Source organism: Phocoena sinus, chromosome 1 (assembly GCF_008692025.1).
Source record: "Phocoena sinus isolate mPhoSin1 chromosome 1, mPhoSin1.pri, whole genome shotgun sequence".
In the NCBI taxonomy this organism is placed as follows: domain Eukaryota; kingdom Metazoa; phylum Chordata; class Mammalia; order Artiodactyla; family Phocoenidae; genus Phocoena; species Phocoena sinus.
This window is the reverse complement of record NC_045763.1, coordinates 100,643,811-100,669,310: the sequence shown is the minus strand read 5'-3', so window position 1 is coordinate 100,669,310 and position 25,500 is coordinate 100,643,811. Positions and strand designations below refer to the sequence as shown.

Sequence of the window (25,500 nt, the reverse complement as noted above, 5' to 3'; positions counted from 1 at the left end):
ATTTTACTTATTAAGTAAGATGAGGGTTATTTCAGCACAAGCACTGCGATACCATGAAAATCTATCTGAAAACTGAGACAACTACTAAGTGACTAATGAGCTGGTAGCATATACAACGTGGATACGCTGGCACAGGAATGATGCACGTCCCAGGCAGGCAGGAGTGGGATGGTGTGAGATTTATCATGCTTCTCAGCACAGCATGCAATTTAAAACTTATCAATTGTTTATTTCTGGAATTTTCCACTTAATATTTTCAGACCACAGTTGACCATGGGTAACTGAAACTGCAGAAAGCAAAACTGCAGATAAAGGGGGACTACTGTATACAAAAATCATTTGTAGTGGTACTTCTGGAATGGTAGGGTACGGTCCTCTGAAATTCTGCTCTTTCATAAGAGCAATAAGAACATTGGCCAAAAAAAAAAATCAACTTTTCAAAACTCAGAATTAACCAGAGGCTTGCAATAATCCAAAGAGAATATATTCAAGAAACAACTGAATCTCAGAACAGCAAGATTTGTGGTGTTTTTTTTTAATTAATTAATTTATATTTTATTTTTGGCTGCATTGGGTCTTTGTTGCTGCACACGGGCTTTCTCTAGTTGCGGTGAGTGGGGGCTACTTTTTGTTGCAGAGCATGGGCTCTAGGCATGTGGGCTCAGTAGTTGTGGCTCAAGGACTCTATAGAGCACAGGCTTAGTAGTTGTGGTGCATGGGCTTAGTTGCCCCATAGCATGTGGGATCTTCCTGGACCAGGGCTTGAACCTGTGTCCCCTGCATTGGCAGGTGGATTCTTAACCACTGTGTCACCAGGGAAGTCTGATTTGTGGTGTTTCAACATGATCTATTCCAGTTCTCATCTCCCCAACTCTAGTAGAATTGAAACAAAAAACCTTACAATAATAGTAGCCATGAAAATCAGCAGTGTAGTAACCACTGGTGGGGGCAGAATTGTTTGGAATCTTCAAGAAACCTCATTCTTAGAGAATTATCATTATTCAACATGTCTGACAGTTTCCTCGAAACCCCCACTCACAGGGCTTGTCTTTCTTTGACCTGATTCACAGCTTGCTCAGTGCAAACAGCTTTTTCCCCAGGACATTTGTTGAAAACAATCAGGGGCAATTATTTAAAATCTCAGCTGCCTGAGTTGGAAAAACAATTGGGGCAAACAAAAAGCTGACCAAACACTTCAAAGCAAAAACTGGGAAGTGAGATGTCCATAGAGGGCTTTGAAAAGCTCTGACATATTCCCAGGATGCTAGAAGGTCATGCACATGTGCACACTGTGCCCATGCTCAGGAAATACCTGAGAAGGCCTGAATCTCCCTCTGACTGAACTTGAAGCTCTATACAAGCAGGAATTGAAAGCTAAGGCAGAAGCGTAAGCTGCCTGCTGGAGAATTGAAAGCATGCCTAAACATACACATAATACCCTTTGGTGAAGCCTGGGAGATATACTGATTCAAGGCATTTTAAGGAAATTTTTGTCTAATCATTGGCTGATCACTAAGCTAACCAAGCAAGATTTCAATAGCTACATATGACAAAAAATACAAACTTCACAGAATTTATTTAGGAAATTCATTAAACAAACAAAAGGCAATAGGAGTAGTATCAACATGAACACCCAATAGGAATAACAACTAACCCTGGGGAGGGAATGTGATTTCCACAGTTGCCACATGGTATTATTTTATATTTTTAAATTAATTTTTATTGGAGTATAGTTGCTTTACAATGTTGTGTTAGTTTCTACTGTACAGCAAAATGAATCAGCTATACGTATACATATATCCGCTCCTTTTTGGATTTCCTTCCCTTTCAGGTCACCACGGAGCACTGAGTAGAGTTCCCTGAGCTATACAGTAGGTTCTCATGAGTTACCTATTTTATACATAGTTTCAATAGTGTACATATGTCAATCCCAATCTCCCAATTCATCCCACCCCTGCTTCCTCCCTTGGTGTCCATACATTTGTTCTCTACTTCTGTGTCTCTATTTCTGTTTTGCAAATAAGATCATCTATACCATTTTTCTATATTCCACATATACGTGTTAATATATGATATTTGTTTTTCTCTTCTGACTTACTCTGTATGACAGTCTCTAGGTCCATCCACGTCTCTACAAATGACCCAATTTCGTTCCTTCTTATGGCTGAGTAATATTCCATTGCATATATGTACCACATCTTCTTTATCCATTCTTCTGTTGATGGACATTTAGGTTGCTTCTGTGTCCTGGCTATTGTAAATAGTGCTGCAATGAACATTGGGGTGCAGCCACATCATTTTATTTTAAATGTCCAGTTTTCAACAACAAAAAAACCAAAAACAACAAAACGTGACGCACAAAGAAACTGGAAAGTATGATCTATACACAGAAAAGTCATTTAATAGAAACTATCCCCAAGGAAGCCTAGACATTGGACTTACTAAACAGAGGCTTTAATTTAGGTATTATAAATTTTTTCAAAGAATTAAAACTATGTCTAAAGAACTAAAAGAAATTATGAGAACAATATCTCACCAAATAGAAAATATTTATAAGAGATAGTTATTACAAAAAAAAAGGAGCCAAATAGAAATTCTGGAGCTGAAAAGTACAATAACTGAATGAAAAATTTGTAAGAGGGGCTGAAAAGCAGACTTGAGCTGGCAGAAGAATCAGTAAACCTGAATATAGGTCAATTGAGGTTATCAAATCTAAGGGAAAAAAAGAAAAATGAATGAAAAATAAATAGAACTTCAGAGACAAAGACAAAGAGAGAATCTTGAAAGCAGCAAGAGAGAAGCAACTCATCACAAACCAAGTGTACTCAATAAGAGTAACAGCCGATTTTTCTTTAGAGACCATAGAAGCCGGAAAGCAATGGGACAAAATACCCAAAGTGCTGAAAGAAAGACTGTCAACCCAGAATTCTATATCCAGCAAAATTATCCTTCAAAATGAAAGGGAGATTAAGACATTCCCAGATAAAAACTGAGAGAATTTGTTGCCAGCAGGCATTCCCTACAAGAAATACCAAAGAGTGTCCTTCAGGCTGAATTGAAAGGACACTACACAGTAACTTGAATCCACATGGAAAAAAATAAAGAACACCAGTAAAGGTAACTACATAGGTAAATATACAATAAGACAGTATGAATGTATTTTTTTCTTTGTAAACACTTTTTTTCCCTTCTACCCGATTTAAAAGCAATAATTATACAATTTTTAATGGGCTTATAGTGTATAAAGATGTAATTTGTAAGACAATAGTGTGAAGGAGGAAACTGTACAGGAGCAAAGTTTTTGTATACTATTGCAATTAAATTGGTATTAAACTATACTAGACTGTTTTAAGTTAAGATGTTAATTGTAAACCATAGGACAACCACTAAGAAAATAACAAAAAACATAGTAAAAGAAACAGCGAGGTAATTAAAGGGGCACACCAAAAATATCTATTTAACATAAAAGAAGGCAGTGATGGAGGAATAGAATAACAAAAAAGACATAAGACAGAGAAAACAAATAGTAAAACAGCAGACCTAAGTCCTACCTTATCAGTAATTAAATTAAATCTAAATAGATTAAGCACTTCAATCAAAAAGCAGTGATTGGCAAATTGGATCCAACCCTATGCTGTCTACAAGAGGCACATTATAGATTCAAAGACACAAATTGCTTTAGAGTATACAGATGAAAAAATAATATGCCATGCAGACAGTAACCAAAGAAACCTAGGCAAAATAGACTTTAAGATGAAATTGTTTTTAGACACAAAGACATTTTATAATGATAAAAGTTCAATCCATTATGAAGACATAACAATTATAAACATATATACACCTAACCACAGAGCCCCAAAATAGATGAAGCCAAAACTGATGGAAATAGAGAAATAGACAATTCAATAACAATACTTGAAGATTTCAACAGAACTTCAATAAAATAATTAGGCAGAAAATCAACCAGGAAATAGAAGACTTGAACAACCAAGTATGTACCAAGTATAAACCAAATAAATCTAACAAACATCTGTAGAACATTTTACCCAACAACAAAAGAATACACATTCTTCTCAAGTACACATGGAACATTTTCCAGGATAGACCATTAGGCCATAAAACAAGTCTCAGTACATTTGAAAGGACTGAGTATGTTCTCTGATCATAATGAAATAAAATCAGAAATGAACAACAAAAGAAAATTTGGCAAACGAGCAAATATGTGGAAATTAACAACACATTCCTAAATAACCAATGGTTCAAAGAATAAATTATAAAGGAAATTAGAAAACACATTGAGATGAATGAAAACAAATTACAAAATACCAAAATTTCTGTAATACAGCTAAAACAGTGACTAGCAGGAAATTTATAGCTGTATACATCTATATTTAAAAAGAAAAAAATCTCAAATCAATAACTGAAACTTTTGGGACTTCTCTGGCAGCACAGTGGTTAAGAATCCACCTGCCAATGCAAGGGACACAGGTTTGATCCCTGGTCCAGGAAGATCCCACATGCTGCGGAGCAGCTAAGCCTGTGTGCTACAACTACTGAGCCTGCTCTCTAGAGCCCGCGTGCCACAACTACTGAGCACACATGCCACAACTACTGAAGCCTGCATGCCTACAGCCCATGCTCTGCAACAAGAGAAGCCACCACAATGAGAAGCCCATGCACCACAATGAAGAGTAGCCCCTGCTTGATGCAACTATAGAAGGCCCACGCGCAGCAACGAAGACCCAGCACAACCAAAAGTAAATAACTTAAAATAAAATTTAATTTAATTTAATTTCCATCCTGTTGGGAAGAAGTCTCTAAAAAAATAAATAACTGAAACTTTTACCATAAGAAACAAGAAAAAAGGGGTAAATTAAATGCAAAGTTAATAGAGGGAAGGAAATAAGATTAGAACAGAAATAAATGAACTAGAAAGTACAAAAAAATAAAGAAATCAATGAAACCAAAAGTTTGGTTCTTTGAAAAAATCAGTAAAATTGACAAACTTTAGACTAACCAGGAAAAGAGATAGAGAACTCAAATTACTAAAATCAGAACTGGAAGAGGATACATTATGTATAGTGAAGAATTAACCTTACCAATAGAGAGGTTTGGCCTTTGTCCTTGGCTACTGGAATATGATCTCTAGGTCTCTGAAGAGTTCTGCCTGATAGGTGTGTCTTTGTTTGCTGGGCCCTTTAGCTATATTGTCTTATTTCCAATCTCTGAAAGAACTGGAGACTAAAGTATTATCCCCTGGTAAGGGCTCTAGTAAGGGCTGGAGACTAAAGGTCAGCACTCACATGAGCAGTATGTGATCAAGCCCTACTAAATTCTAGACACCAAAAGCTTAGGTGAGTTTCCCCGGTTGGTGGTACTCTATATTTTCACACATTGTAAGTGGGAGAAGGTAATGCTATCCATGACTCCACGGAAAGAGTATGATCAAAAGCTCTACACTTGAACCTCTCCCAAACTCTGCCCTGTGCATCTCTTCCTGTGGCTGATTTCAACCTGTGTCCTTTCCCTGTAATAAATCGTGAATATAATAGCTTTCAGTGAATTCTGTGAGTCCTGTTGAATTGCCAAAACTGTTTTGGAAACCATCCCCCTCCGCACCCCCTGACCCCCACTGCCTAAATTTGCAATTGGTGTTAGAAGTGAAGTCAATTTTGTGGGGCCTGTTCCCTCTAATAGTACTGTTGGTTAAACTCTTCATGTATCACTACTAACCTTATAGAAATAAAAAGGGATTACTAAGGAATACTATGAACAATTGCAGACCAACAAATTAGATAACCTAAATGAAATGAACACATTTCTAGAAAAGCACAAACTATCAAATGACTCAAGAAGATATAGACAAGCTGAATATACCTATAGCAAGTAAAAAGATTGACATAATCATCAAAAAACTACCCACAAAGAAAACCTGAAGCCCAGATGGCTTCACTGGTGAATTCTATGAAATATTTAAAGAACTAACACCACTCTTTTACAAGCTCTTCCAAAAAGCAAGAGGAAGGAACACTTCCCAGCTTGTTCTTTGAAGCCAGTATTTCCCTGTTACCAAAACCAGACAGACATCACAAGAGAAGAAAACTGCAAACCATTACCCCTGGTAAATATGGACGTAAAAATCCTCAACAGAATATGAGCAGAGTCCAACAACATAAAATGGGTTATATATCATGACAAATTTGGACTTACCTCAGGAGTGAAGGAATTCATAAATGGTTCAACATATAAAAATCAGTCAAACCATACCATATTAATAGAATAAAGGCCCCAAACCACAAGATCATCTTCATAGACACATAACAATTTGCTACAATCCAATATCCTTCACGATAAAAATACTCAACAAGTAGGAATAGAAGGAAGCTTCTCAAACTTAATAAAGGGCATCTATAAAAACCCACAGGTAACATCATACTTAATGGTAAAATACTGAAAACTTCCCTGTAAGGTCAGAAATAAGACAAGGATGTCCACTTTCACCACATGCACTGAAAGTTTTATCCAAGGAAATTAGGCAATGAAAGGAAGATGTAAAACTATCACAGATGACATGATTTTGTAAACAGAAGATCCTAAGGAATCTACACACATATATACATATATATACATAAGTCTGTTAGAACTGATAAATGAGTTCAGCAAATTTGCAGGCTGCAAAATTAACATACAAAAATCAATTGTATTTCTAGACACGAGCAATGAAAAATCCAAAAATAAAATTAAGAAAACAGTTCAAATTACCATATCATCAAAAATAATATTCAGGAATAAAATTAATTGCTAATGGGTACAGGGCTTCTTTCTGGGGTGATGAAAATATTCTGATATTAGTGATGATAGTTGTACAGTTTTGTGAATATACTGAAAACCACTGAAATACAAACTTTAAAAGGGTGAATTTTATGATATGTGAATTATATCTCAGTAAAGCTATTATTTAAGCAAACCAATTGTGTCTTTATAAACCAGCAACTAACAGAAAATGGTTTTTTTTTTTCTTTTTTTTGCGGTATATGGGCCTCTCACTGCTGTGGCCTCTCCCGTTGCGGAGCACAGGCTCCGGACGCGCAGGCTCAGCGGCCATGGCTCACGGGCCCAGCCGCTCCGCGGCATGTGGGATCTTCCCGGATCGGGATACGAACCCGTGTCCCCTGCATCGGCAGGCGGACTCCCAACCACTGCGCCACCAGGGAAGCCCCAGAAAATGGTTTTTTAAAAATTACCATCTACAAGAGTAATAAAAGCTACCTTGGAATAAGTCTAACAAAAGTTGTGCATAAAAGTAAATAAATAAATAAAAATAAATAAATAATTAAAAAAAATTTTTTTAAAAGTTGTGCAAACCCCGGGAATTTTATAATTTAATAAAGCTTTTAGAAACTTTACTTCTATAAAAGTTTTATTTAAAAAACCTAGTCTTTTAGCTTCTTAAGCAGAACTCTTCCTAAGAGTTGTTCTTTTTAAATCACTACAGGATCACTTTCTAAATTAGATTTGAAGTGTTTAGATTAGTTAGAAGGTGAGCTATTTAAAAGTTGATTTCTATGGATAGGAAGGTAGGATTTGTATTAAAGAGTAAGGAATAGTAAAATATGATATTGTCATTGTTGACCTGTACAGTATTAATACTGTACTACATCATTCCAGGTAATGTTAGGGTGGCCAGAATGAGTATGATAACATATTGTTGGAAGGTTTATTTTGACATAAAATAGAAGCTGGTTTAAGTAAATCAAAGGAGAACTTAATTTCTCTAAAGTAGACTGGTAAACCTTTTAGCTCTCAACTTCTCCTACCTGCTAGTAATTCATAATCACATTGTATTTCTTTTTCTAACTATGTTTTTCACTAATGCTGGGGCTTAAGAAGAAAAGGGGAAATCTTTGGTTTAAAACTACTAGTCTCTGATATCAGGGTTCATTTTTTAAAAAATATTTTATTTATTTATTTATTTGGTTGCGCCCTGTCAGTTGCGGCAGATGGGCTCCTTAGTTGTGGCATGCATGTGGGATCTAGCTCCCTGACCAGGGATTGAACCCAGGCCCCCTGCATTGGGAGCATGGAGTCTTAACCACTGCACCACCAGGGAAGTCCCTCAGTGTTCATTTTGCAGGTTTAAACAGTATTGGTCAGCCATTGTTTGGGAATCTTTCTAGTCACATATTAGTAAAAGAATACCTTAAATCTAAGCAGCTAGATGAAAACCCAACTTTACTGAGCTAACTTTCCAGCCCGTTAAATGAGAATCTAATGTTTGAAATGACCTTTTATTTAGAAAATTGCTATATGACTTTATTTAATAAATGTAAGGGATTTTATGGGAGTGCTTTGTTATTGACCTACTTGTTATGTACTATTTTAATTTCATACCCTTTAGATATTTGGATTTGAACTGCATTTTAGAATTCATCTTTACTTACAATGCCATCATCAAACGGAGGTCCAGTTGGATACACGCCCCCAGATGGAGGCTGGGGGTGGGCAGTTGTTGTTGGAGCTTTCATTTCCATTGGCTTCTCTTGTGCTTTTGGCAAATCTATTACTGTATTTTACAAAGAAATTGAGGAAATATTTAAAGCCAGCACCAGCGAAGTGTCATGGTTATCTTCCATCGCGTTTGCTGTCATGTATGGTGGAGGTAAGTACTCATGACCTGCTCTTTTAACTTTCAATGGGTAGACAAAAGCTCTGTAGTAAGTGCTTTTTGTTCTTGATGCCCTTATCAGTGAGATATTTGAAATGTTAGTTCTTGGAGTTACGTGATTAGAGTCGTGTTTTTCATTGTCTTTAACAATAAAAGCTACATAGAAGCTGTGTGCTCTGTTAGGTCAGTTATAAAATGGTGTCATTATAAAGGATAACTTCCTTTAAAAATGTGTTTTGTGTTGACTGCTGGGTATAGAAAGGTAATTGATGTTTGTATTTTAATCATATACCCTGTAAGCTTGCTAAACTCTTGTTGTTTCCAATAGTTTATTGGTAGATTTTTTTTCAAAAATTTTTGATAGACAAATCTTCTGCAAATACTGATAGTTCGGTTTCTTCATTTCCTTACACCTTTTCCCCCCTGTCTTCCTGCTGGCTCGGACCTCCAGTATAATGTTGAAGAAAAGTGGTGATGGTAGGCATTCTTGTTTTGTAGTTCTGTTTTGGTTGTGTTGTTGTTTTCTGTGAGAAATAATACATTTTAGCTAGTTTGTAAACATGCCCTTAAGTCAGCAGTTTGATCAGACTTGCTCATAAATCTCATCGTTCATGTGTTTGCTCTAGATGACCATCTAAAAATTTAAAACAAGCAAACTTGCTACATATATGTGGATAATATCCTAGATACATGAAGAATCCTATAAACACTTATAATCAGGGTATTTGCAGCCTCTTCTGCCTTAAAATAATTAGATTATTGTCTTGCATACTTTAGTTAAAACCCATCTAGTATGTCCCAGATATATAGAAAACGTACAATCAATACTATATGTATTCCATTACGCAGACCTGTGACTCTGAAATAAAGATAGAAAGTAATACTCCTTACCACTGTCTTCTGTTTCATCTGTTTACTTTCTGGGGTGGCATCCTGTCATGTTGGTAATGTCATATGCAGGTGTGGATGTGAGGCTAGGCTTCTCCTCTGTATGACTAAGCTGTTTGTTCTCTCCTAGGTCCTATCAGCAGTATCCTGGTGAATAAATATGGCAGTCGTCCAGTTATGATTGTTGGCGGCTGCTTGTCCGGCTGTGGCTTGATTTCGGCTTCTTTCTGTACCACTGTGCAGGAACTTTACTTGTGTGTCGGAGTCATTGCAGGTGAGTTGCTACTGATGTATTTTCAAGCATTAATTTTTGTGTGGATTATTTATAGCATTAATTTGCCAATTCTTTTGAAAAATGAAAGTTCTTTGTTAGAAAAATTACTAGGTCACTATTTTTTAGAGCTGTTGATACGTTAATTTAAAAAAAGCAAGTCTTTAAAGAAAGTTCTGGCACTTAATCGGTGATTATTTTTATTGACTGAATAAATTGAAAGAGATTCTTTCCTTTCTTTCTTCCCTTCCTCCCTCTCTTTCTTTCTTTCTTTTCTTTTCTTTCTTTTTTTGTCTTAAGAAAGAAGATAGTGGTGATAGGTAAAAAGTTGTTGAAAGGGAGGTCATTAGCTATTCCCACTCATTTCCCATTCTACCCAAGAAGGAATTGGCTCAAATTAGAGAAAGAGAGGATGTCAGATACAAAGCAGTTTCTGATAGAAAAGACAGATATATTTTCAAGGGATAAAGGGCATTCATGAGGAAACCCCCCTTTCTAATAGCTAAATTAAGAAAATAAAATTGCTGAATATAAATACAATCGACACCCATAGCTCTACAGTTCAGAGAAAACTACCATTAATATTTTGATGCCATATCAACTCATTTTTATATGCATACATAGAATTTTTAGAACAAAGAGGGATGACATTAGTGAAGTCAAACAGAGAAAGACAAATATCATATGATATCACTCATATGTGGAATCTAATTTTTTTAAATGATACAAATGAACTTATTTACTAAACAGAAACAGACTTATAGATATCGAAAACAAACTTATGGTTACCAAAGGAGAAAAGTGGGGGTGGTATAAATCAGGAGCTTGGGATGAACATACACACACTACTATATGTAAGATAGATAACCAACGAGCACCTACTTATAGCACAGGGAACTCTATGCTCAATATTCTGTGATAACCTATAAGAGAAAAGAATCTAAAGGAGAATGAATGTATGTATATGTATAACTGAATCACTTTGCTCTATACCTGAAACTAACCCAGCACTGTAAATCAACTATACTCCAATACAGTTAAAAAATTTTTTAAAGAGATGAGATTATGTATGTATAATGTTTGTAACCAATTTTTTCACTTAATGATACATCATGTATTATACATAGTTTCTCCATCTCAGTAAATATACTTTAGCAGCGATTATTTTTTCATGGGATAGATGGATATACCATAATTTATTTCACCATTCTCTAATTGCAGGACATTTAGATTGTTTATATTTTCACTCTTAATAAACAGTATTTGCATGATAGTGCTTCTGTATGCATCTTTGTGAAAATGATAATTTCCTTTGGATAAATTTTTAGAAGAGCAATTACTGGGAAAAAAGCATTTTGATATCATTGGCCAAATACTCTTTTGGAAAGGTTATAATAATTTACAGTCCCACCTGCAGGACCTGAGATAATGCCAGTAATGGGTATTATCTTTTTGGATCTATACTTTTACTACATTAATTAAATTTTTAAACATTTAGCTATTTTAACTCATTGGATTATTTGAATAACATAAGGAAGAAATAAAACTTTATTTGTTCCCATGTGATTATTCAGCCTGTTCATTATTTCATTTATTAATTCACTCAACAAATACTTATTGAGTCCCTAACTATATGCCAGCACTGGTCCAAGCTCTGTGGGGAAAGCCAACATGACAGGCAAGATTCCCGCTGTTTAGTGGAGGGAAGCAGACAATAAGCAGACCAACAAATAAATGAATAAATAAGAAAAATATTGGGTAGTAATAACTGCTTTGCAAAGACTTAAAACAGAATTTTGATAGAGAAGAATTGAATGGTCCCTAAAGGGAGGGCTTCTCAGAGGTGGTGATTTTAAGTTGAGATCTGAATGAAAGCTAGGAGAAGGCTTTGAGAAAATCTAGAAGAACAGTTACACTTAGCACAAGTAAGAATAGACTCAGATGAGGGCAGGGAGGTAGGTTAGGGCCAAATCATGGGACCTCTTAATCCAGAGTGAAAAGTTATGGACGGGCAGTCATTAGAGAGATCGAAATGTGCAAGCATCCTAACCTGGTTTACCTAGTAGGGAAGCAAGATTGTGAGACCATTTAACAGGTTATTGGGATAGTTACTGTCCCAGCCCCATTAGCTGAAAAATCCATTGTTTCCCTATTAATTTAAATGTATCCTTTGGTTCTGTTTCTGGACTTTCTGCCCACTTTTAGTAATCAGTTTTTCTAATTTTGAATAAGTGCCACACTACTCTAATTACCGTAGCTGTACAATATATTTATATATCTGTTAGAGTAGGCCCACCAATTATTTATCCTTTTCCAATAGTTCTAATGCATTTGTTTTTCGGGTGTATTTTAGAGTCATTTTACCTCATTTGAAAAATAAAACACATTGAAATTTTCATAGAAATTTCATTAAATTAATAGATTTACTAAGGTAGTGTTAGCATCTTGACAATGTTTTGTTTTACTATTCAAAAACATTTTCTCTCTCTCCCTCCCCCTCCCTCTCTCTTGCTTCCCTTCCTTCTGCCCCTTCTCCTATCTTGCTTTCTGAATTTATAAGATTCATCTTCTCTCCTTTTTGCTTTCAATTCCTCTGGAAAGCTAAAATTATGAAATAAGACAAAGGATCTTACATTTACTGTTCTTTTTGTTGCTAAAGGATAAAGAATTATTTTTTAAAATATACATTTTTTAGGGACTCTCTGGTGGTCCAGGGTTAAGACTCTGTACTTCCACTGCAAGGGGCCTGGGTTCGATCCCTGGTCGGGGAACTAAGATCCTGCATACCACATGGTGCGGCCAAAAAAAAAAAAAAATATATATATATATATATATATATATACACACACATATATAAATATATATACATTTTTAAATTTTATAAATCTAGTATTTGCTGCATAAAGAGACTTTATGTCTGTATTTATTTGATAACAGTCCACTTAATGACCTACTAGTTACAACAGCCTCTCATGATTTTGACCTCTTTCCATTTCATTTCTTTGCCTAGATAATTAATTCCAAATATGTTTCTGACATTTATTGGAGTATGTGATTCTTTCTTCCCCTCTCGCCAGGTCTTGGGCTTGCCTTCAACTTGAATCCATCTCTGACCATGATTGGCAGGTATTTCTACAAGAGGCGACCATTAGCAAATGGACTGGCCATGGCAGGCAGCCCTGTGTTCCTCTCCGCCCTGGCCCCCCTCAACCAGGCTCTTTTTGCTGTCTTTGGCTGGAGAGGAAGCTTCCTAATTCTTGGAGGCATCCTACTAAACTGCTGTGTGGCTGGAGCCCTGATGAGACCAATAGGGCCCAAGCCAACAACTGCAGGGAAAGAGAAGTCTAAAGAATCCCTTCAGGAAGCTGGAAAATGTGATGCAAACAAGGGGGCAGGTGATGCAAATACAGAAGTTAATGGCAGAAACCCCCCAAAGGAGAAACAATCCGTTTTCCAAACAGTTAACAAACTTCTGGACTTATCCCTATTCAAACACAGAGGCTTTATGCTGTACCTCTCTGGGAATGTGATAATGTCTTTTGCGCTGGCTACACCTTTAGTCTTTCTTAGTAATTATGCCAAGAGTCAACATCACACTAGTGAGAAGTCTGCCTTCCTTCTTTCCATTCTGGCTTTTGTTGACATGGTAGCCAGACCTTCTATGGGATTTGTAGCCAACACAAAGTGGATAAGACCTCGAATTCAGTATTTTTTAGCTGCTTCCATTATTGCAAATGGAGTGTGTCATATGCTAGTACCCTTATCCTCTAGCTATATAGGGTTCTGTCTTTATGCGGGATTCCTTGGATTTGCTTTTGGGTGGTTTGGCGCCGTATTGTTTGAAACGCTGATGGACCTGGTTGGATCCCAGAGGTTCTCCAGTGCCGTGGGATTGGTGACCATTGTGGAATGCTGTCCTATTCTCCTGGGGCCACCGATTTTAGGTATAGTATGTCTCCCTATTTCTATGGTTCTATTAACATAAAACAGAAGATTAGGAAGGTGACAGAAAGCAGAAATCAGTGAGCTGCTTGACAGTCTTTCTTCGGTTCTGTACCCCCAGTGCTGGCACAATGCTTGGTACAGCATAATTGCTCAAATACTTAATAGAACTGAATTAAAGTGAATCATCAAGCTGAAAGAAGAATAAAAAACTATTACACACTTAAGTATGTATAATGATTTTTCCTGATAAAAAACCTAATATGTTTATTGTAGAAAAATGTATAACCACCTTTAAAATACTGTTGGTGATTTCTTTTTAATTGTGGAGTTTATCTCAGCAGTAATATTTAAAATAATAACAATAGGTACCAGGTGAGGGCTAACAGTATACCAGGGACTATCCTAGTCGTTTTCTATATTCTGTCATATATTACAAGTGTGTGATGTCGGACTATTATTGTTCCCACTTTATAAATAAAGAAATAGAGGCTTCTAAAAGTGAAATAACTTGTCCAAGATCACACAGCTAGTAAGTGACAATAAAACCTGATGTATTATTCTCTTAAGAATGCTAAATGGTGAATGGATAAAGAAGATGTGGCACGTATATACAATGGACTATTACTCAGCCATAAAAAGAAATGAAATTGAGTTATTTGTAGTGAGGTGGATGGACCTAGTCTGTCATACAGAGTGAAGTGAGTCAGAAAAAGAAAAACAAATACTGTATGCTAATGCATATATATGGAATCTAAAAAAAAAAATGGTTCTGAAGAACCTAAGGGCAGAACAGGAATAAAGACACAGATGTAGAGAATGGACTTGAGGACACAGGGAGGGGGAAGGGTAAGCTGGGACGAAGTGAGAGAGTAGCACTGACATATATACACTATCAAATGTAAGATAGCTAGTGGGAAGCAGCCGCATAGCACAGGGACTTTGCGACCACCTAGAGGGGTGCTTTGCGACCACCTAGAGGGGTGGGATAGGGACGGTGGGAGGGAGATGCAAGAGGGAGGGGATATGGGGCTATACGTATGCATATGGCTGATTCACTTTGTTATACAGCAGAAACTAACACAGCATTGTAAAGCAACTATACTCCAATAAAGATGTTAAAAAAAAAAGAATGCTAAATGGTTTACATTTTAAAAGTATTATTAATATAAAATACAACAATAATTTGGACTTCTGGATGTGACTCATGGTTTTGAGATTATGCACTATAAAGTAAGGAAGGATACATAACTGAAGATCCACTACTGACCTGTCCACCCTCTCTCCTCCCTATATATACCCAAGGAGACTCCAAATCCTGTCCGTTTTTGCTTCCTAAATCTCTTTCTAATCTGCCCGTTTGCTCTCCATCACAACTACCGCTCTTATCCAAATCTCGTATCAGTAGCCTTCTAACTTTACCCATATCCACCCTAGCTGTTCTTCGTCTCTTAGAACACTCCAGTTGCTTCCCACGTTCTCAGGGTGAAGATCAAATTCCCTGCTGTGGCCTACTAGGTCCTGCGTGGCCTGGCCCACCTGCGTCTCCAGCCTCATTTCCCACCACTCAGTTTGCTCTCTCTGCTTTTCCTCTCACACCCTGTGCTTCCTCCTACCACCTGCCTTTGCACTCGCTGTTCTCTGCCCTGAGCCTTTTCCCATCTCCCTTCTCCTTGATAACTCCTATCCTCCTGTAAGTCTTGGCTAAGTTTACACTTTAAGAAAAGCCTTCCTGGGCTTCCCTGGTGGCGCAGTGGTTAAGAATCCGCCTTCCAATGCAGGGGACCCAGGTTCGGGCCCTGGTCTGCGAAGATCCCACGTGCCATGGAGAAACTAAGCCCGTGCTCCACAACTACTGATCCTGTGCTCTAGAGCCCACGAGCCACAACTACTGAGCCCGCGTGCCACAACTAATGAAGCCCACACGCCTAGAGCTCATGCTCCGCAACAAGAGAAGCCACTGCAATGAGAAGCCCAAGCACTACAGCCAAGAGTAGCCCCCGCTCGCCGCAACTAGAGAAAGTCCGCGCACAGCAACAAAGACCCAACGCAGCCAAAAATAAAAATTTTTTTTTAATTAAAAAAAAAGAAAAGCCTTTCTGACCCTACTTGCTGGTCTTAAAACCCCTATTTTCTGCCTTCAGACCTTCCTTGTAGCACTTGTCACAGTCTGTATAGTTATTGGATTAACATTTCTCTTCTCCACTGAGCTGTGGATGTTACCTCCTTTGCTCACCCTTAACTCAGGGCCTAGCAGACCCAGGGCCGTGTGTATATTTAGAGAATCAATAAGTATTGCTGAGCGAGTGATGCCCTGCATTGGAAAACCATATAGAGTCATATTTGAATTGGTTATTATGTCCTTTATATAGGTAGTATTTTCCAAAGTTTATTTCTTTTATTTATTTATTTGGCCGTGTTGGGTCTTAGTTGCGGCACACGGGATCTTCATTGTGGCGCTTGGGCATCCTGGTTGTGGGGCATGGGCTCCAGAGCACGTGGGCTCAGTGGTTGCAGCACGCGGGCCGTCTAGTGGCAGCTCGCGGGCTCTAGAGCGTGCAGGCTCAGTAGTTGTGGCGCGCAGACTTAGTCGCCCTGCAGCATGTGGGATCTTAGTTCCCTCACCAGGGATCGAACCCACATCTCCTGCATTGGAAGGTGGATTCTTAACCACTGGACCACCAGGGAAGTCCCTCCAAAGTTTATTTCTTAATACTAGTTTGAGATACTAATAAATTTTACTATTACAAAGATTTCATGGCCAAAAAAAGATTGGAAACACCAAAGTAAATAAGTTTCTTTACCTCATAAATAAGTAAATAAGTTTCTTTACCTCATAAAGCCTTTAATAGAAAAGACTATGTGTCATTTCCAAATTTACTTGACTTTGCAAACACTAGGGAGTAACCCTGTAGCACAGAAGTTATGGTGCAGGCCTCAGAGTCAGACTTGCTGGGTTGAAAGCCAACCTGTTTCATTTACAAGCTTTGTGACCTTGGATGAGCTACTTAAGGCTTCTGTACTTCCGGTTTTTCTGTTATACAGTGGGGATGATGATAGAACCTTCCTGTTGTGAGGATTAAGCACTTAGAATGGTGGAAAGGTGTTGCCGTTAGTTAATGTTAGCAGAGGATGAGTGTTCACGGGAACGCCCTTTGGGAAATGCTGATGTCAGAGAAAGTGCATTGGCCTGGGAGACTGGAATTAGCTCTATGGCCTTGGGCAAGACTACTAAACCTCTTTTTTTTTGGTATGCGCGCCTCTCACTGTTGTGGCCTCTCCCGTTGCGGAGCACAGGCTCCGGATGCGCAGGCTCAGCGGCCATTGCTCATGAGCCCAGCCGCTCCGCGGCATGGGGGATCTTCCCGGACCGGGGCACGAACCCGTGTCCCCTGCATCGGCAGGCGGACTCTCAACCACTGCGCCACCAGGGAAGCCCCTAAACCTCTTTTGAGCAACAAATTTTTCCATTGAACATTGAGAGGATTGACTCTAGGTGGTCTCTAGGACTTTCCCAATTCAGATTTGCCAAGATTTAATTATTTTCAAGTTGCTAAAGATAACAGAATACACAGGGCCATCCAAAATCAGTTGACATCATAAACAAAAGACCAAATAATTTTGAGCAGTTTCTATTTAGACTGATTTGTCATTTACAAGCTCTTTGAGTGGATCCTTAAGCTTTATTTGGGAAAGGGTATAATTGTTTACCCACATAACTTTTTTTTTTTTTTTGGACATCCTTAGGTCGTCTCAGTGACATATACGGAGACTACAAATATACATACTGGACATGCGGCATAATCCTTATTGTCTCAGGCATCTATCTCTGCATTGGCATGGGCATCCATTATCAACTTGAGGCAAAAGAACAGAAGGCAGAGGCGAAGCAGAATAAGGAAAGTAAAGAGATGGAACCAAAAGAAGTTATTAAAGCTGCAGAATCTCCAGAACTGAAAGGCACAGAAGCAGGACCGAAAGAGGAGAAACTTTCAGGCTGAAGTCAGAGATAAACAGAAGCTTTGGAGCAAAGATACTTGAAAAATTCTACCGAATCATGTTCTACTCTTGGTGCTAACAGTGGATAGTGGACATTTGTGTGGAAGTCATACCAGGTGTTCCTTGATAGAACTTTTATTTCCTTCCTTTACAACAGCCATAATAAATATGTCACGTCCTTTAGGGGCAGGGGATTTGCAAAAGGTGACAGAAGGAAAAAGCTTCTATTTGAAGTCATATTTATTAAGGTATACCTTAAATACTGTACAAATCCCTTTTATAAGAGTAAAGTTTAATGAATTTTGACACAGGTATTTTGTCAAATAACTACCACACTAATATAGAATATTTCAAACAGCCAAAATAATTCCCTTCTGCTCCTTTGCAGTTAATCCCCTCCCCTTAACTATAGCCCCTGGCAGCCACTGCTCTGATTTCTGTCCCCTATAGTTTTGTCTTTTCCAGAATGGAACAAATGGAATCACATAGTATGTAACTATTGGCACAATAGTGTATATATATATGGTCTTTATCCTCAGTTCCTGGTATACAGCTCCTAGAAGCCTTGGAATCTCTGCAGTGATAAGAGTATCTTTTGCATGCTAATTAGGTGACTGGTGGCTGGAGACCCCTTTCTTAACTTCAGGATAGGGGCTAGTCTCCAAAAAGGCCAAAGCATGATTGGAGGGTTGGAACTTTCAGCCCCATCCTCTGACCTCTGAGAAGGGGAGAGGGGCTGGAAGTTGGGTTCAATTATTAATGTCCAGTGATATAATCAATCATGCCTATGTAATAAAACCCCCTAAACTACAGAGAGCTTCCTGGCTGGTGAATACTTTGAGGTACTGGGAGAGTAGTGTGTCCAGAGAGGGCATGGAAGCTCCCTACCTCCCCTCCCCACCATATTTTACCCTATGCATCTCTTCCATCTGGCTGTTCTGAATTGTATCCTTTATAATAAATCAGTGAACGTAAGCAAAGTGTTTCTTGAGTTCTGTGATCCATTCTAGTAAATTATCAAACTTGATGAAGGAGTCATGGGAACTCCCAATTTACAGCTGATTGGTCACAAGTACAGGTGGCAACCCGGGACTTGAGACTGGAATCTGAAGTGAGGGCAGTCTTGTGAGACTAAGCCTTTAAATCTGTGGAATCTGACACTAACTCGGAGTACTTTATGTCAGAATTGAATTGAACTGTAGGACACCCAGTCGGTGTCTGGAGAGTTGGCGCAATGGTTGTTGGTATGGAAATAACCCACACATTTGGTGTCAGAAGCGTTGTGAGTAAAAGCAGTTGGGAGTAGCCTTTTGTGTCTGGCTTCTTTCACAATAGCATAATGTTTTATGGTTCATCCATGTGGTTGTATTTTTCAGTAGTTCATTGCTTTTTATTGCTGAGCAGTATTTCTTTGTATAGATGTACCATAATTTGTATATCCATCCACCAGTTGGACATTTGAGCTTTGTTCTAAGTAAAGATGCTATAAACATTCACATAGAGATCTGTGCAGACATATGCTTTCATTTCTCTGGGGTAAATGCCTAGGATTGGAGTTGCTGGGTCATAGGGCAAGTGCATGTTTAACTTTGTAAGAAACTATCAAACTTTTTTCTCTGTAGCTATACCATTTGGTAATCCCACTAGCGATGTATGAAAATTCTAGCTGTTCTACATCCTTGTCAGCACTTGGCATTGCCGATCTTTTAAACTTTCCCGTTCTAGTTGGTATGTAGTGTGTGACATTTCCCTGAACATTAAAGATGTTGACCATTTTTCCATGTGCTGTCCTCCATATATTCTTAGAGAAGGTGTTTTTTGTTTGTTTTTTTTTTGGGCTGTGTTGCGTGGCATGTGGGATCTCAGTTCCCTGACCAGGGACTGAACCTGTGTCCCGTGCAGTAGAAGTGTGGAGTCCTAACCACTGGACTGCCAGGGAATTCCTGAGAAGGTTTATTTTTTAATCCCGACATTTAAGTCTTAAAAATATTTAGGTGCCTTGAGGTTTTGTCCTTCAAACTCTTTAGGTGACTTTTCCTGGCATATCTGACAGTGAAATGAACAATATATTTGAACACCCTTAAATGTGTGGCAGTGTATTTAAATAGATGGTTATGAAGTCTAATAGCATGGAACGATCCTTCTGTTATAAGCATGATACAATGTTACGTTAAAAAAGCAGAACACAAACTAGATAAGTATATATAATATACTCTCAGGGAAAAAAAAGAGGAAAGAGATAAACACAAAATTCCAACCATACTTGTGTTGGAATGGTGACTTTTTCCCTATATTCATTTTCCTTAACGTGAATGTGATTGTTATATTTTCACTAATAACAGAGGAAAAATGAATAGATTTGAAATAGAAGAGTTCTGACAAGAGGCACTTATCTCCTAAGAAAATAAAGCTAATGATTATTATAAACCATTATCTATTTGTTTATCTTTAAGAGTTGCATTCTGGTGAAAGGGAGGCGAGTGTGACATGGAAGTTGAGAGCACAGAGCATGAATAGCCTCAAGGCATGATTTTGCTTGTCCTGGATAAAGCTGTGGAGGGTAGAGTCCACAGACTGCCTGTGTCAACCATCATTGCTTCCCTCCTGGAGACAGTGCTCTTGGGGACAGCATTCCTGTGGTTCCCCTTCCAGTCATCATTCAGCTGCAAATGCATGTCTAACTCAGGAAGCCAGAGCATTCTGCACTTACCCACATCACAGCGTTATGCTTTTGAACATTATCTTACTGAGAGCAGCATCAGAAAAAAGTACAGTGAGGGACTTCCCTGGTGGTCCAGTGGGTAAGACTCTGTGCTCCCAATGCAGGGGGCCCGGGTTCGATCCCTGGTTGGGGAACTAGATCCCGCATGCATGCCACAACTGAGTCCGCACACCACAGTGAAGATCCCGCATGCCGCAAATAAGACCCGGCACAGCCTAAATAAATTTTTTTTTTTTTTTTTTTTTAAAGAAAAGGGTACAATGATGTCACAAAAAGACAGGGTGATGTGGACCAAAGGAGGAAGTCTACCTTTCCATACATCCACTCAACAGATATTATTGACATTTACCCTAAGTGTCAGTTCTAAGCAGGGTTCTAGGCATTAAAGATTCATTCTGTGCTCCACAGATCTCACTTTCTGGTAGGGGAAGGCAGACAGTTAACAGTAAGTTGTAAGGAAAACAGCAGTTTCAGAATAGAGCAATTGTTAAAAGATCAGCCCTCATGAAAGAATGCTCAACGTCATTAATCATTAGAGAACTGCACATCAAAACTACAATGAGATATCATCTCACACCAGTCAGAATGGCCATCACCAAAAAATCTAGAAACAGGGCTTCCCTGGTGGTGCAGTGGTTGAGAGTCCGCCTGCTGATGCAGGGGACGCGGGTTCGTGCCCTGGTCCGGGAAGATCCCACATGCCGCGGAGCAGCTGGGCCCGTGAGCCATGGCCGCTGAGCCTGTGTGTCCAGAGCCTGTGCTCTGCAACAGGAGAGGCCACAACAGTGAGAAGTCCGCCTACAGCAAAAAAATAATAATAATCTAGAAACAATAAATGCTGGAGAGGGTGTGGAGAAAAGGGAACACTCTTGCACTGCTGGTGGGAATGTGAATTGGTACAGCCACTATGGAGAACAGTATGGAGATTCCTTAAAAAACTACAAATAGAACTACCATACGACCCAGCAATCCCACTACTGGGCATATACCCTGAGAAAACCATAATTCAAAAAGAGTCATGTACCAAAATGTTCATTGCAGCTCTATTTACAATAGCCCGGAGATGGAAACAACCTAAGTGCCCACCATCGGATGAATGGATAAAGAAGATGTGGCACATGTATACAATGGAATATTACTCAGCCATAAAAAGAAATGAAATTGAGCTATTTGTAATGAGGTGGATAGACCTAGAGTCTGTCATACAGAGTGAAGTAAGTCAGAAAGAGAAAGACAAATACCGTATGCTAACACATATATATGGAATTTAAGGAAAAAAATGTCATGAAGAACCTAGGGGTAAGACAGGAATAAAGACACAGACCTACTAGAGAATGGGCTTGAGGATATGGGGAGGGGGAAGGGTAAGCTGTGACAAAGCGAGAGAGAGGCATGGACATATATACACTACCAAACATAAGGTAGATAGCTAGTGGGAAGCAGCCGCATAGCACAGGGAGATCAGCTCGGTTTTTTGTGACCGCCTGAAGGGGTGGGATAGGGAGGGTGGGAGGGAGGGAGATGCAAGAGGGAAGAGATATGGGAACATATGTATATGTATAACTGATTCACTTTGTTATAAAGCAGAAACTAACCATTGTAAAGCAATTATACTCTAATAAAGAAGTTAAAAAAAAAGATACAAGGAAATAAAAATTTTAAATAAAAATTACTCAAACCCCCCCCCCCCAAAAATAAAAATAGAACTCAGGCCTACCGGACCTACTGAATCACAATCTCCCCAGTGTACTTGTGTACCCATGAATAGTTGAAAGGTACATTTCTACCTCGACATGTCTTTTCTGTCTGAGAAATACACACATTTTATCCAATTTGACATAAATAAAACACTCAAAACTGCAAAAAAAAAATCAGCCTTAATGTATTCATTCATCTAAGTAGTGTTTTTTTTGCGTATCATCTATGTGCCTGACTATTTGCTGGATAGAGGGGATAACAGTGAACAAAATCCAGTTCCTGGAACCCACAGCTTCTAGTCTAGTGGGGAAGACTGCACAGTAAGTGCTGTGATGGGACAGCACATGAAAGGGTACCTAACTCTACCTTGGGAGGGCCTAGAAAGCCTAAAGGTATATCCACTCTGAGTCTCATAACAGAAGCATAATATAATTGTTGTGAGGATTAAAGTGCCCAGCATATGGTTTTAGTCATTTTAATAATGAAATTGGAATCTACTCACACCGAGCGGTGCAGTGAGGGAAGCGTCAGTATGTTTCATCATTAACCAGAACAACAATGAAAAAGAACTGCTGATAACACTTACATAGTTCATGGTTTACGTAGCCCTTCTACGTGCAGTTGATCATTCAATCCACACAAAACCCCAGGGAGGTAGCTATGGTTAAAAACAATGCATGTGATACCCTGGATTGGGTCCTGGAACCACGAAAGGACACTAATGGAAAAACTGATCTGTAGTTAATAGGACTGTGCAGTGTTAACTTCTTAGTTATGACCAATGTTCCACGATTATGAAAGAAATTAACATCAGAGGAAGCAAAATATGTATAACTAAATCACTTTGCTGTGTACCTGAAACTAACACAACGTTGTGAATCAACTATACTCCAATATAAAATAAAACATTTTTTAAAAAAATAAATTAAAAAAACATCAGAGGAAGCTAGGTGAAGAGCATATAGAAACTCTCTGCACCAACTTTTCTGTAAATTTAAAATTTCAATGAAAAGTGAAAAAACCAAAAAATTCACAACACAACCCCTCCATCCTATCAGGTCATCTACTGTCAGAAGAGCATGGCAGCTCAGCGGCTAGAGCTGAAGGTGGGGCTGGATGGAAACTCTGGAAACAAACACTAGAATGAAAGAGGCGAGTCCTGCGTAATCCCGGAGGGTAAATAATGGCCGAAGCAATCACTCAGGTCCTGCACCAAAAAGAGCAAGATGATTCCTGGTCCCCAATGAATTCGCAATCTGATTTACAATCCTTTTCTTTGGCACTGGAATTCATAATGTGATTTCTTCACTTGTGGATTTCCTTTCCTACCATGCTTTACCATTTCAAGAATTAAAAGAGGGCTTCCCTGGTGGCGCAGTGTTGAGAGTCCGCCTGCCGATGCAGGGGACACGGGTTCGTGGCCCGGTCCGGGAAGATCCCACATGCCGCAGAGCGGCTGGGCCCATGAGCCATGGCCGCTGAGCCTGCGCGTCCGGAGCCTGTGCTCCGCAACGGGAGAGGCCACAACAGTGAGAGGCCCGCGTACCACAAAAAAAAAAAAAAAAGAAAGAAGGTATTAAAAGCCTGCATTGCTGAGCTCTTGCCCGCTGGGTTGCAGGAGGAGGTGGCTAGCAACCATTAAGAAGCCAGAAGGGGAAGTGGGCTGGGACTAAGTCCCTTGGTAGGCTGACAATCTATAAATGTGTAATCAAGAGATGTTCACCCTGGGGTGTTTTCCTCTTCTTACTGTGCTTCATTCTCTGTATCCTCCCACCCCACTTAAAAAAAAAAAAAAAAAAAAAAAAAAGGAAGAAAAGCACCTGACTGCTTTCTGACTATAATTCTGAATACTTTGCAAATCTGAGGCCGTAGAGACATTTTAAAAAATTTTATAAGTATTTCTTTATTCATCTTATATGTAATATCTGAAGGCCAACCACATGCCCAACACTGTATAGAGCCTTGGGAATATACAATAGTGACTAACATGGGGATGTTCCCTCGGAGAGCTTATAGTCTAGAGGGTGAGAAAGACATTAAACAGAGTACATAATCTGTAATTAGATTTAAGGAAAGACCAGGGTTAGACACTGCTGCTTCTTGCCACCTGATGACTATATTTGATGTTACTATGTCCACTTTGCGAAACCACCTGGATAAAGTCAGTAAATTCCAATACTTTTCAGTCTATCAAAACAGTTTTTACCTAAAGTAGCTTCAAAAATCCTGATTGCCCCATAAACAAAACAAAAAGACACTCTATGGACTGGGAGAAAATATTTGCAAACAATGCAACCAACAAGGCCTTAATTTCCAAAACATACAAACAGCTCATACAACTCAATAACAAAAAAACAAACAACCCAATCAAAAAATGGGCAGAAGGACTTCCCTGGTGGCGCAGTGGTTAAGAATCCGCCTGCCAATTCAGCGGACACAGGTTCAAGCCCTGGTCCGGGAAGATCCCACCTGCTGTAGAGCAACTAAGCCCGTGTACCACAACTACTGAGCCTGCTCTCTAGAGCCTGTAAGCCACAACTACTGAGCCACATGCCACAACTACTGAAGGCCATGCTTCTAGAGCCCGGGCTTCGCAACAAGAGAAGCCACTGCAATGAGAAGCCCAAGCACCACAACATAGAGTAGCCCCTGCTCGTTGCAACCAGAGAAAGCCTGCGCGCAGCAACGAAAACCCAAGGCAGCCAAAAATAAATAATAAATAAATTAATTTTTAAAAAATGGGCAGAAGACCTGAATAGACATTTCTTTTTCTTTTTTGGCTGCCTTGGGTCTTCATTGCTGCGTGCGGGCTTTCTTTAGTTGCGGTGAGCAGGGTCTACTCTTCGTTGCGGTGCGCTGGCTTCTCATAGCAGTGGCTTTTCTTGTTGCGGAGCATGGGCTCTAGATACAGAGGCTTCAGTAATTGTGGCTCGCAGGCTTTAGAGCGCAGGCTGAGTAGTTGTGGTGCACGGGCTTAGTCGCTCCGCGGCATGTGGGATCCTCCCGGACCAGGGCTCGAACCCACGTCTCCTGCATTGGCAGGTAGATTCTTAACCACTGTGCCACCAGGGAAGCCCCTGAACACACCTTTCTCCAAAGAAAATATACAGATGGCCAATAGGCACATGAAAAAATGCTCAACATTTCTAATCATCAGGGAAATGCAAATAAAAACTACTATGAGGTATCATCTCACAGCTCTTGGAATGGCCGTCATCAAAAAGTCTACAAATAATGTGTTGGAGAAGGTATGGAGAAAAGGGAACACTCCTACACTGTTGGTGGGAGTGTAAATTGGTGCAGCCACTATGGAAA

General features: G+C 39.1%; 1 protein-coding gene across 4 annotated transcripts in view; it reads left to right on the top strand.

Moving 5' to 3' along the window:
• LOC116743783 (monocarboxylate transporter 1-like) overlaps window positions 1–19,265 on the top strand; it is a 37,986-nt gene extending 18,721 nt beyond the window's left edge. For 2 of the 4 annotated variants that reach the window (XM_032612755.1, XM_032612744.1), the window contains 4 exons: window positions 8,399–8,659; window positions 9,684–9,827; window positions 12,902–13,768; window positions 17,514–19,265. In XM_032612755.1, the coding sequence (XP_032468646.1) occupies window positions 8,443–8,659; window positions 9,684–9,827; window positions 12,902–13,768; window positions 17,514–17,767 (1,482 nt within the window). In that variant the 5' untranslated portion in view covers window positions 8,399–8,442 and the 3' untranslated portion in view covers window positions 17,768–19,265. Of the gene's footprint in view, window positions 1–1,831; window positions 1,872–8,398; window positions 8,660–9,116; window positions 9,143–9,683; window positions 9,828–12,901; window positions 13,769–17,513 lie in introns of all 4 variants that reach the window. The other 2 variants (XM_032612774.1, XM_032612765.1) reach the window with 2 other exon arrangements.
• The last annotated feature ends 6,235 nt before the right edge of the window (window positions 19,266–25,500 follow it).